We start from the raw sequence: 12,165 nt of genomic DNA, 5'->3' as shown, positions 1-12,165 counted from the left end.
TCTCTCCCCGATTCCAACCACTCCGCGGAGCTGGGTTTTCTGTCCCTGCATGAAATCTAAGACAGACTTCACTACTTTACAGCTTCTCTCAGATCAAAGAAAGAAAAAAATCTTTCGGTAACTTTTATCCATAAACACAGTCTTGGTTTAGTAAGGATCGTGTCTGGTCTAGTCCAGTGTAGTAATACAAATTTTTTTCATTTAAAGGTAAAGCTTTTCCCACTCTTGCAGCTCCCATTCGCTGTAGATGTGAAGCCTGTAGTGTGGGAGAGAGTCCCGATGGGCTTCACATCTGCTCTCTCTGCTGCACTCCACGGGCAACTGCAGCTACTTCAGAGTAGATGGGGGAGGTGGGGTTGGTAAAGTGCAGGAAGGTCCTACAGCAGGACATCAGTTTGCCTTGGGTTTCCTGCCATGGCAGATGTAAACCTGACTTGTTCCTTTGTGGGCACTTGTATAAGTTCTTTAGTGGGGAGAGTCTCTCCCTCCTTCATCTCTGTGGCTATCTTACCTAAGTTTTTCCTGACATGGCGGAATCCACCCCTTCTTTCAGCAAGCCTTAGTATGCTGCTGAGGTTTCCTCACCCACCCAGGCATCTTTCACTGAGACTCACGCAGCTCATGTTGACTTGGCAGTACTTATGGGATATCTGGGTGGAAATCCTCTCCTAGCACCTGAGAGAGAGGTGGGAGCTGGACACACAGATGTGAGGGTAAGTGCCGTGTAGATGTTGGCTGAAGTCGTGAGCGTGGACACGCTTGTCCGGGAAGAGACCTGGAGCCTCACACAGACCCGTGTTCCAGAAGCATGAGGACAAGAAGGTGGAAGCCTCTTCCAGAGTGTTGGTTTTACAGAGGGGCAGACTGCATAGGAGTCAGCCCAGAATTATGCCTCTTATCGTGTCCATCTTTTACCAAGAATGTGGAACTTAAAATGCATACGTTTTAATTTTAATTGTGAAAGGACTCTAAACTGTCTTCTTCCTGTTTTGAAAATTGATGTTAATTTTACCTTAGAATTTCTAATTCTTTGAAGATAAGTTTTAACTTTTTTTTTTCCAGTTGTGTATGAACACAGATCAAGATTAGAGAAATCCTTGCAAAAGGAAAGACTTGAACATAAGAAAGCAAAGGAAGGTAAATAAATAATGTAATTCGTGTTCTGTGTTTTTATCATACTCTTCTTTGAAGCATCATGTACTTGCTTTACTATTTTTTTGCTAAGAAATTTGTCAGATCGCCCAAAGTCAGTTTCATTTGGTGGATGGAGAAGGAGATACCAAGCAATATGCTATACATTGCGACAAAATAATTCCTGCTCAAGACTAGATTTAGACTCTTTCATTCAGTTGGTGCCACTTTGAGGTCATTCATGTATTGGTTATATGTATTGCTTCAGAAATAACACACAGTTTTTCTTTGAATATTATCAATGCATACGTTACTAACACCTGACTTCCGTCCACAGGCATCCAGGAAAAGTAACAGCATGTGTTGTCCAGAATATGACAAACGTTATATAAACGTATACGTATACATGTACATTTAGAACGTAATGAATTGATCTTATTGTACAATGTCTTTTAGGTTATACACCTGTTTTCATCTTGTGGTAAAGGCTTTATTGGCACAACTGATTGGTTTGGTTTGAAAAATCAACATTTAGCACAGGTATTAGGCAATGCTGTTGATTTTTATCAGAGTTTTTCTATAAAGCATGGAGCTTATACAGGTTGTGGTTTGAAATTACCTGCATTCTTTTTTTTTTTTTTTTTACATCTTTATTGGAGTATAATTGCTTTAAAATGGTGTGTTGGTTTCTGCTTTATAACAAAGTGAATCACTTATACATATACATATGTTCCCATATCTCTTCCCTCTTGCATCTCCCTCCCTCCCACCTTCCCTATCCCACCCCTCCAGGCGGTCACAAAGCACCGAGCTGATCTCCCTGTGCTATGCGGCTGCTTCCCACTAGCTATCTACCTTACGTTTGGTAGTGTATAGATGTCCATGCCTCTCTCTCGCTTTGTCACAGCTTACCCTTCCTCCTCCCCATAGCCTCAAGTCCATTCTCTAGTAGGTCTGTGTCTTTATTCCTGTCTTACCCCTACGTTCTTCATGACATTTTTTTCTTAAATTCCATATATATGTGTTAGCATACGGTATTTGTCTTTCTCTTTCTGACTTACTTCACTCTGTATGACAGACCCTAGGTCTATCCACTTCATTACAAATAGCTCAATTTCGTTTCTTTTAATGGCTGAGTAATATTCCATTGTATATATGTGCCACATCTTCTTTATCCATTCATCCAATGATGGACACTTAGGTTGTTTCCATCTCTGGGCTATTGTAAACAGCTTACCCTTCCTCCTCCCCATATCCTCAAGTCCATTCTGTAGTAGGTCTGTGTCTTTATTCCTGTCTTACCCCTACGTTCTTCATGACATTTTTTTCCTTAAATTCCATATATATGTGTTAGCATACGGTATTTGTCTTTCTCTTTCCTTACTTCACTCTGTATGACAGACTCTAGGTCTATCCACTTCATTACAAATAGCTCAATTTCGTTTCTTTTTATGGCTGAGTAATATTCCATTGTATATATGTGCCACATCTTCTTTATCTATTCATCCGATGATGGACACTTAGGTTGTTTCCATCTCTGGGCTATTGTAAATAGAGCTGCAATGAACATTCTGGTACATGACTCTTTTTGAATTATGGTTTTCTCAGGGTATATGCCCAGTAGTGGGATTGCTGGGTCATATGGTAGTTCTATTTGTAGTTTTTTAAGGAACCTCCATACTGCTCTCCATAGTGGCTGAACCAATTCACATTCCCACCAGCAGTGCAAGAGTGTTCCCTTTTCTCCACACCCTCTCCAGCATTTATTGTTTCTAGATTTTTTGATGATGGCCATTCTGACTGGTGTGAGATGATATCTCATTGTAGTTTTGATTTGCATTTCTCTAATGATTAATGATGTTGAGCATTCTTTCATGTGTTTGTTGGCAGTCTGTATATCTTCTTTGGAGAAATATGGTCACCTTATCTTTGATAAAGGAGGCAGGAATGTACAGTGGAGAAAGGACAGCCTCTTCAATAAGTGGTGCTGGGAAAACTGGACAGGTACATGTAAAAGTATGAGATTAGATCACTCCCTAACACCATACACAAAAATAAACTCAAAATGGATTAAAGACCTAAATGTAAGGCCAGAAACCATCAAACTCTTAGAGGAAAACATAGGCAGAACACTCTGTGACATAAATCACAGCAAGAACCTTTTTGACCCACCTCCTAGAGAAATGGAAATAAAAACAAAAATAAACAAATGGGACCTAATGAAACTTCAAAGCTTTTGCAAAGCAAAGGAAACCATAAACAAGACGAAAAGACAACCCTCAGAATGGGAGAAAATATTTGCAAATGAAGCAACTGACAAAGAATTAATCTCCAAAATTTATAAGCAGCTCATGCAGCTCAATAACAAAAAAACAAACAACCCAATCCAAAAATGGGCAGAAGACCTAAATAGACATTTCTCCTGCATTCTATTTTTATTTATTCATCTTTTTGGTAAATCTTGAGATTGAAGTGAGATGTTCCGTCTGATTACCTTGGTGTGAGGTAGAAGGAGGGAGAACAGAGGAGGGCAGTGTGGGCTAGGATGTTTCACTGAGATGTTTCAGATAATTAAAATGCTTTGATAGGATTTGGATTTCCCTTGTCTTCAAAAGCAGAGTGATTTTATAGAGCCATCTAGTGGATAATAAAGCCTTAAGAGCATTAAAGATGGTTTCCACGGCTTGATTTCCTTTTCAGGTCCTGAATGATTTTCGTGTGCCATCTAGTGGCTGGCAATAAACCATCTCTGTCCTTAGGTGCACTTCATGTTTTTTTTCTCCTTAATTTCAGGACAGCTCATCACCAAGTACACATTCTAAATGCACTTTTAATCAGTTGGTTATAGTGTGTATTTTGTTGATACAAGATTCACAACTTAAAGGTAAAGAGGAAAATTATATAACAGTTTTTTTCAACTCTTGCTAAAGCATTAAAAGACAAAGTATATAAGTCACCAAGTAGATTGTCTTAAACCTGAAACATTTTTTAGGTCTGAGTAAAGTACGTCTATGTTCTTTTAGATGTCTAAAAATGCCACAGTGAATTAACTTATACTCTATTTTCTCCATTTTGTATTTTCTAGATTTTCTGGTTTATAAATTAGAAGCACAAGAAACACTAAATAAGGGAAGGGTGAGTTTTTTTTTTCCTCCCTTAATTTTTTATTTCACGAAACTTGCAAGAGGGGGAAATATGGTCGCAAAACCTTTTACTCTGTTGATCATTAGGATCGAAGGGCTGAAACACATTTCCCTCCTTCCCTCCCTGCCTTCCTCTCTCCTTTCCTTCCTTCCTTGCCAAGAGATTCTCAGAGGAAGACCTAAAAACTACTCTTTTAAAACCTACCTTCCTTTGTTTATCACATTACTGTGATAGTGATGAATTGGAAATAGCCTTAATGTTCAACCATAAACATAATCTCTTCATAAAGAGATTATTTTTATTCACTTATTTATTCATTTGTAGTCTCTCTTTTCTATAGAATGTGATATTTATTTTAATTTGCCTTTGCAGGACGTTACTGTCACTTGCATAGACATTGCTGTGTAATGTCTGACACGGTACCTGGCCTAGAGTTCCCATGTTCAAAAACGTTTGTGGAACGAATGAATACATAAATGATATTGGCAGTTTAAAAAGTTTTTAAGTCCAAATTAACTGGAGAAAAACAAGTTTTTCTCTTACTCTAAGAAAAATATGTAAGCATTGGTTGAATAAAGCATTGGTGTTTTGGGGTATTAAAACTGAGAAGAGTCTGTTCCTTGAATAACTAGGAGGCTGTCAGCTTTCGACTCTTACCTGCTTTTAAAAGCCCTAGCCAGAACTGTGTGTATTCTGTTGTGCATTTTGTAATGTAATTTATTACAAATTAAAATGGCAAAGTGATAAAATAAAATGATAAAGCAAATAAAATGATAAAATGCAGTTCATTTTAGAAGCTGCAAGAATATGAAAGAAAGAAAGAATTGAGGCTGTGCTTGTACCGGTGACGGGTAAAGCAAGGAGTGGGGCACATAAGATAGAACACCACAGCAGCCTGGGGAGAGAAGAGTTTCAGGTGGTTTGTGGTTTGCACACTCACTGGTTATGGTTGCCCAGGGCTGGACTTGTGTGAGCTCCAAAGGTGAAGATGCTCCACTGGCACACAGAGACACGCTCCTGGAGCGCGTGCTTCAGCCATAGGTGTAGGCTCAAGTTTTGGTCCTGGCTCTGCTACTAAAGGAAATGTTTGCCCTGGCCTGTTCCTTAGCCTTTCTTGTTTCTCACTCTGTGAGTTGGATTCTAGCTGGGTAAAGTCACGTATGTAGAATTTCTTACCCGCTGAAGCTCGAGGCAGGAAAGTGCCTTTTCTCTCCCTTCCCGGAAGCCATGCGAAGCTTGTGAGGCCTGGTTTATCTCCTTTTCCCGTTGGAGCACCGGGCACAATATATCAGCCATGTGCGGTGCTGCATCTCAGGACAAGATCCCCTGTGCCTCTGGCCTCAGTTTTTCTTCTCAGTATGAGAGTGGAAGTAAATCACCTCCAAGGGCCCTGTCAAGCTGCTGTTTCATAATTCCATGTCCTGATTTTTCATTATTAATGTCTAGCAAACTTAGAGGAATGTGAAAACTTCATTTCTGCTATTAAGTAAAGAGATGGCCTCAGAATTGTCCTGTTTCGAGCTTAGAGTTCATTTTCACTTAACACAAGTGAAATGAGTGAAATCCTTCCATTAAGCCCTTTAAGCTCTGGTTAGCAAAAGAGCCAAATTTGTTATTTTTGTGTTAACTGTTTGCTTTTCAATTTACAGCAAGATTCTAATAGCAGGTACAGCGCGTTGAATGTCCAACATCAGATGTTAAAGGTGAGTAATTTAAAGTTGTTCTTCGTGAGTGAATCAAAGGATTAACTAAGTAACTTAAGTGATCAAGGAAAGTTTACAGAAAGTTGATTTGTATTGTGATATGGTATATTAAAGTCATTTCTGGCTAAAAGTGATATATAATTATAATGCTCCATCATGTTTATCACCTGATTACAAAGAACATATTTAGCTCATTACACATTTTATAAATCAGGCTCTCTGGTCACCTAATTTTTAATTTTGTTCTCTATCTTTTAAGGATTTTTGTTTGTTTTTTAAATCTAATTTCTCAGAGTCGTTTTTCTTAGAGATTTTCTTTTATCTTAGTCACGCTGGAGGCAGTAGAAGTATTAAAATGCTCCCTTCCTGTTACTAATGTGCAATAAATGTTCTGCCTACCACAGGAGCACACTTTATGTTTAAAGATTCTCCTTCCTTGGTTCTTGGATAAAACTCATTATTGTGTCAGGAAAATTGAAAAAAAGAGAGAGAGAGAGACATGCATTATTTCTGTTCAGGCCAGAAGAGATGAGCAGCAGACATTATGCCACCCTGCACAGCAGGGAAAAAAACCACGCCACTGTCTTCAGCCCCTACCCTCCAGCTTTTTGTTTGGTGTTGTGTTTTCTCCTATATCAGTAGGGCATATGCTTTTTATTGAAACCGGCATCTTTCCTATTATCAAGAAAGCAATACATGAATTAAAGCAGACCACCCTTTCATATTAAGCATTTGGAGACTGTAGAATTTATCTAGATTGTGGTTACAGTGTTATAATCAGGAGTAGTATAAGTAAGAATCATTCTATAAACAGTCGATTTATTACTTCCCCCAAACGGAAAAAAGTCTTTTTTTCCCCCCTTCTTTAAACTGGGTTACCAGGAAGGCTGAAAATCAAAGAAAGGAAATAAAAAATGTTGCTGGGAAAACATCGGATTGAAAGAGGCAGTCTAGAGTATCCATGGAGGGGTAATTTTTTCGTTAGCTTTACCCTGTTTCCACAGTAACTTGAGTCCCTGGGAATTTCCCCAAATCCCTTCCTTTTCCATCTCTCATGCAAACTTCCAACTTCTTGTTTTTCCCGTTAATGTTAAAAATTCAGGAGAAAATTATTTTTGGCCATGATCCCAAACTATTCATTTGGAATGGAAGGGAAATGGAAGGGAGCTGCACAAATTCAAAGCAGTCTGAGGAAAACGAAGCCTGCTTCTTCGTTTGTGCTGACTTTCTGGCAAGAGAAAGGCTACGCTATCGAGAGACAGATTCTGATATAATTTAGAGAATGTACATCCCTGCTAAAGTTTTCATCTTTGCAGAGTCAACATGAGGAGCTAAAGAAACAGCACAGCGACTTGGAAGAGGAACACCGCAGGCAAGGAGAAGACTTCAGTAGGACATTTAATGACCACAAGCAGCGATACCTGCAGCTGCAGCAAGAGAAAGAACAAGAGCTTTCTAAGCTAAAAGGTATTTGGAAACCTAATTAGTCAGTGTGCATGGAAATGAATACTCATATTAACGTTTGAATAGAAGAATAGACTTTTGTTTTATTTTGTTTGTTGCTTGCTGATTGATTACCTTACATGTGGTCCTTTACCAGTTACTTCTTACTTCTTTATGAAGTTTCACACTTATCTCTTTGGGTTTGTTTAGGGAAACAGAATAGAATACTTAGTGTTTCTCAACGGGGCACATTGGCCATGTTGGGCAAGACAGTTCTCTTTTTTTAAGTGTGTTGTGAGACATTTAGCATCTCTGACCCCACCCACAAAATGCCGTCAGTGCTCCCCAGTTACAGTGATGCATTTCCAAATCTCCACAGGGGCATAAAGACTCCCTGTTGATCGCTAATAGTAGCTTCAAAAAGCTCAGGCTCTGGAGTCAGACTGCCCTGGTGAATCTTGGCCTCTTCAATGACTAGTTTATATATGACCACAGGCAAGTTGTGTAGCGTAAACCGTCCTCATCTGTAAAAGCGGGATATTCATAAAAAGTATCAACCTTGTAGAGTTGGTATGAGGATTACATTATGCAGAGCACCTAGAACAGTTACTGGTACGTGGTAGACCTTCAATCTATATTAACCACCACCAGCATCAGCATCAGGTATTTTCATAGTAATGTGGAACAAAATATATCACTTCTGAGTACATGTGAGTTCTGGAAAAGGGCAATAGCATATTCTACAATCACCTATCCAGGTACTAAATAAGTCTGAAGTGTGAGATTTGGTTTAAAAACATACATGGTGCTTGCGGAAACACGGGTGAAATCCTGGTGTTTGCAAAAACACGGGTGAAATCCTGGTGCTTTGCAAAAACACGGGTGAAATCCTGGTGCTTTGCAAAAACATGGGTGAAGAACAATTTCCTGGTTTTATATAAAATGTCATCATAGAAAGAAATCATGTGAAGGGTTCTTTGGATTTTCTATACTTTTTTTTTGCAATGTTTTGTCTCGAAGTGTTCCAAAATAATAGGCTAATAACAGTATTCCAAAATAATAGGAATACTTTGTCTGTAAGTATTCCAAAAAAGCACCTGGGAGTTAAATAGCCACTGAGGCAGTTTACAAAGGGTTGAGATGGTCTTGATGGAGCCAGATGTCAGCAGAATGATACCCAAGAGATGTAGACATGTAGGGGCCTTGGCTTGTTGGTGGTGAGCCGGGTGGTGAGGAGTCAGTAAGATAGCAAAATAGAGAAAGGAAGAGACTAAACACTGAAAGCCCTTACAAAGGTGGTAAAAGGAAGAGAGAACCAGAAGACTCCAGTGCGCAGACAGCACTTGCCACCCTGGGGATGCTACACCTTTGTGTGGTGAAGGAGGACGTTTGACTTGTAGGATCCACTGTTCAGCATTTTCAAACCTGAGCCAAGCTGAGGAAATATATTTAATTATATTGTTATGAAGGAGATCCATTAAGGAGTGAGAAGTAAAGTTTTCTAGGTGTCTGACCTTGGCATGCTTTACATAATTTAGTTCATTCAATTTTAGTAATAGCCCTAAAAGGCATATTATCTTGTGTCTACTCTATAGTTACTCCTTTCTTTGAAGCCAAGTCCATGTATAGTAAAATGTTAACAAGAAATCAGAACCATGGAAAATACTTGTCTGTGAGTTCTACATACTCAGATAGTTCAAGCCTGATGGCCTGGAACCCAGAACAAAAGTAGAAATACAGCAAGTGATAGGGCTCTTGTCATCAGAAGAGAGAATCTACCAATACCTTGGTGGGTGAGGGAGCGATAGAGAGAGACAGATGGAGACAGAGGGCAAGAGAGAGAGAGAACGGTATTTTTGATATCAATTAACTTTTGGAAGAAGTTTCTCAGAGAGACTTCAAACAACTTAATGTGACAGTGCCTTTGATGACACTTTGATAAGTGATTTTCACATCAGCACTTTTGTTTGATTATGGTCCCTGATAGTAAATTAAAGATAGATGCATCATGGTAGACGCGGGTCTGTAGCGGCAAACCTATGACGTGTGTAGTCCGAGTAGTCTTTGGCAGGTTACTATGACACGAGGAGGGAGTTTAGAATTTAGAATATGGATAGCTATGAGCTGATAGCATATATAAACTTAGATGATTATTCTTCCCATTATCGTTATAATAATAGCTGACACTTAACAAATGTTTTCCATGTGACAGTACTGGGGGAAATTCTTTGTACAGGTATCTTATTTAAGTCTCATAGCAACCTGCAAGGTAGGCATTATATTTAGTCTAATTTAACAAGTGAAGAAATTGAGGCCTGCTAAAGTTAGGTAACGTGCTCAGGGTCACACAGCAAAGGCACAGGAGACACCGTCATTAAGGTTATAAACTGAATTCCTTTAAAAGTCAGCCAAGTTCGAGTATTTCAAGTGCATGTGTGCCTGTGTGTAGACTGAGGGCCCATCCAGCCGATGACACACTTGTGGTCCTCTTCAATTGCCACAGTGTCCCGTTTTTGTTTTGTTTTGTTTTGTTTTGTTTGCTGTACGCAGGCCTCTCACTGTTGTGGCCTCTCCCGTTGCGGAGCACAGGCTCCGGACGCGCAGGCTCAGCAGCCATGGCTCACGGGCCCAGCCGCTCCGCGGCATGTGGGATCTTCCCAGACCGGGGCACGAACCCGCGTCCCCTGCATCGGCAGGCGGACTCTCAACCACTGCGCCACCAGGGAAGCCCCCACAGTGTCCTGTTTTGACCTTTGAGAAAATCCGGTATGACATGTAGGTGGACAACCCAACCACTGGCCACATTTCCCACCTTGTTCTTGATCTCTCCCCAAACCCAATCACGAAGCCAGTGCCCGGGGATCAAGCAGGGACTCTAGTGGAGTGAAAGTGGACAGAAAGTATGAGGCGGGATGGTGACTGGAACTTTCCTTCTGTGCTGAGGGCCACCCTGGAGACATAAAGTTCTGCCTGCAGCAAGTGGCTGCCACTTTGGGGACGGTTTGCCCAACACAGTGCAGGTCCACACCTGCTGCTGTCCCAGCATAATTCTTAACAGCACCCCTTTCACTCTCAACAGTATCTCCCGTTGGAGATGAGTCATTATGGTCACGCAGCCACCATTTAACTTCTGCTGAGTGCTGTCACATGAGAACTGGCCTAATGTTGCCAGAATCTTATTAGACCCAGATTCTTGATTTTTAAATGGTGACAGCTCTTCAAATGTGGAAGACACTCTGTGTAGGCCAACACTGCAGGGGCCGAAAACAATGTTTGTGTGTTGTATTTAGCCCAAGCGCTGCCAGTTCATACCATCCAGATACTGAAAATGTGGGAAAGTTAGCAAGAGGTTGTTCCCCGAACAGTGGAGCTTGTGGTTCAGGAGGTTTTAAGACTTCACTCTGTTTGCTCCAGTCTCACATGGTAGCCCTGGAAAGAACTGTCCTATAGCTATTGGAGGGAGAATTTGGATCCGTCAAGAACTCAATGGTGGGAGAAAGAAAATATATTTAGAAGTTTTGAGCAGATGGGGTGTCTCTCTGTCTCTTATTTATTTCTTGAGTTGCTTTTGTAACTGAAATACCTTTTGGGGACTGTGGAAATTATTCATGCTATGAGAAATGTGGTTTTGCTTTTTGATAGCCCTGTTTTTAATTTGTGAAGAGATCAAAATCTTAGATGACCCCTACCCATTACATTTCATTCCTAAGGGTTTGCTTATTAACAGAAACATTTCATTTTTAGCACAGGACTAATTAACAGTCCTTAGCTTCTACGACGTGTAGCTTGTTTAAATGTATTGAAACCACTGAACCAGATTGTATTGGGTTGTCCAGCTGAATCCATGCCACATCCCAAAATGGTATAGGTTTTGTTGATTTGGAATATGGTACTGTCAAAGGTCAAAACGATCCTAGAAAAAGTTATGTGAGGCTTTAGATGTGAAAATAATAGAACCAAGAGCCCAAAAGGCCCAGGGCTTTACGCATGATTTCCCTTTTTCTAAAATAGAATCCGTGTACAATTTGAGAGAAGAGAACAGACAGCTGAGGAGAGCGCATCAGGACATGCACACACAGCTGCAAGATGTCAAGGTAAAAAAAACACCCAGCATTTGACTGTTTAGTGTTTGCCTGCTTTACTTTGTAGATTGACCTTAAAAGTCGTTCCCTATTTGACATGCTTTACAATGCACACTGTTATTTTGGGCTTTGCATAAACCGGACCAGGCCCAATACTTTTACCATTTCTGTATCATAAGCTAAACGATGGTCTGGAAATCCCAACATTTCCATTAGTACTGAAATGATTCTTTTGCTAGATGGTTCAATCTTAATAAGCTTTTTTTTTTTTTGGCAATACAGAAATACCTTTAATATCTTAAGTGAAAAATAAGTACATGAAGTAGAATTCAGGCTATTATGATAGCTATATACAATTATGTAGAGAAGACCGAAAGGAAACATATAAAATCGTTTGTAACTTATCTAAGGATAGTGGGATTATATATTTCCCCATCTATTTTTCAAATATTCTGCACTGTTGTTATAATGTTTTTATAATAAAAATGTTAATTCAAATATTATTAATAATATTTTTCACTTATTTCCAGTATGGCTGTAATGTTGCAGGTTTGTTAGATTAATAAGCTTTTTATTTACAAAGGTTTATTAATAACAGGTATTTTTCTTTGTGTGTTGATTTCACTGTAAGTGATTGTGATATTTGGGTAGCACATTTTAGA

At 39.6% G+C, this 12,165-nt stretch overlaps 1 protein-coding gene across 5 annotated transcripts in view; it reads left to right on the top strand.

Moving 5' to 3' along the window:
* Window positions 1–12,165, top strand: part of GOLIM4 (golgi integral membrane protein 4) — an 81,334-nt gene that overhangs the window by 42,288 nt on the left and 26,881 nt on the right. For 4 of the 5 annotated variants that reach the window (XM_060149955.1, XM_060149953.1, XM_060149951.1 and 1 more), the window contains exons 2-6: window positions 1,063–1,137; window positions 4,217–4,266; window positions 5,925–5,978; window positions 7,295–7,445; window positions 11,433–11,515. In XM_060149955.1, the coding sequence (XP_060005938.1) occupies window positions 1,063–1,137; window positions 4,217–4,266; window positions 5,925–5,978; window positions 7,295–7,445; window positions 11,433–11,515 (413 nt within the window). The remainder of the gene's footprint in view (window positions 1–1,062; window positions 1,138–4,216; window positions 4,267–5,924; window positions 5,979–7,294; window positions 7,446–11,432; window positions 11,516–12,165) is intronic. The other variant, XM_060149952.1, reaches the window with a different exon arrangement.

The sequence above is a fragment of the Lagenorhynchus albirostris genome, chromosome 5, assembly GCF_949774975.1.
Source record: "Lagenorhynchus albirostris chromosome 5, mLagAlb1.1, whole genome shotgun sequence".
NCBI lineage: Eukaryota > Metazoa > Chordata > Mammalia > Artiodactyla > Delphinidae > Lagenorhynchus > Lagenorhynchus albirostris.
The sequence above is the reverse complement of the archived record's forward strand: the minus strand, read 5'-3'. Positions and strand labels throughout refer to the sequence as shown.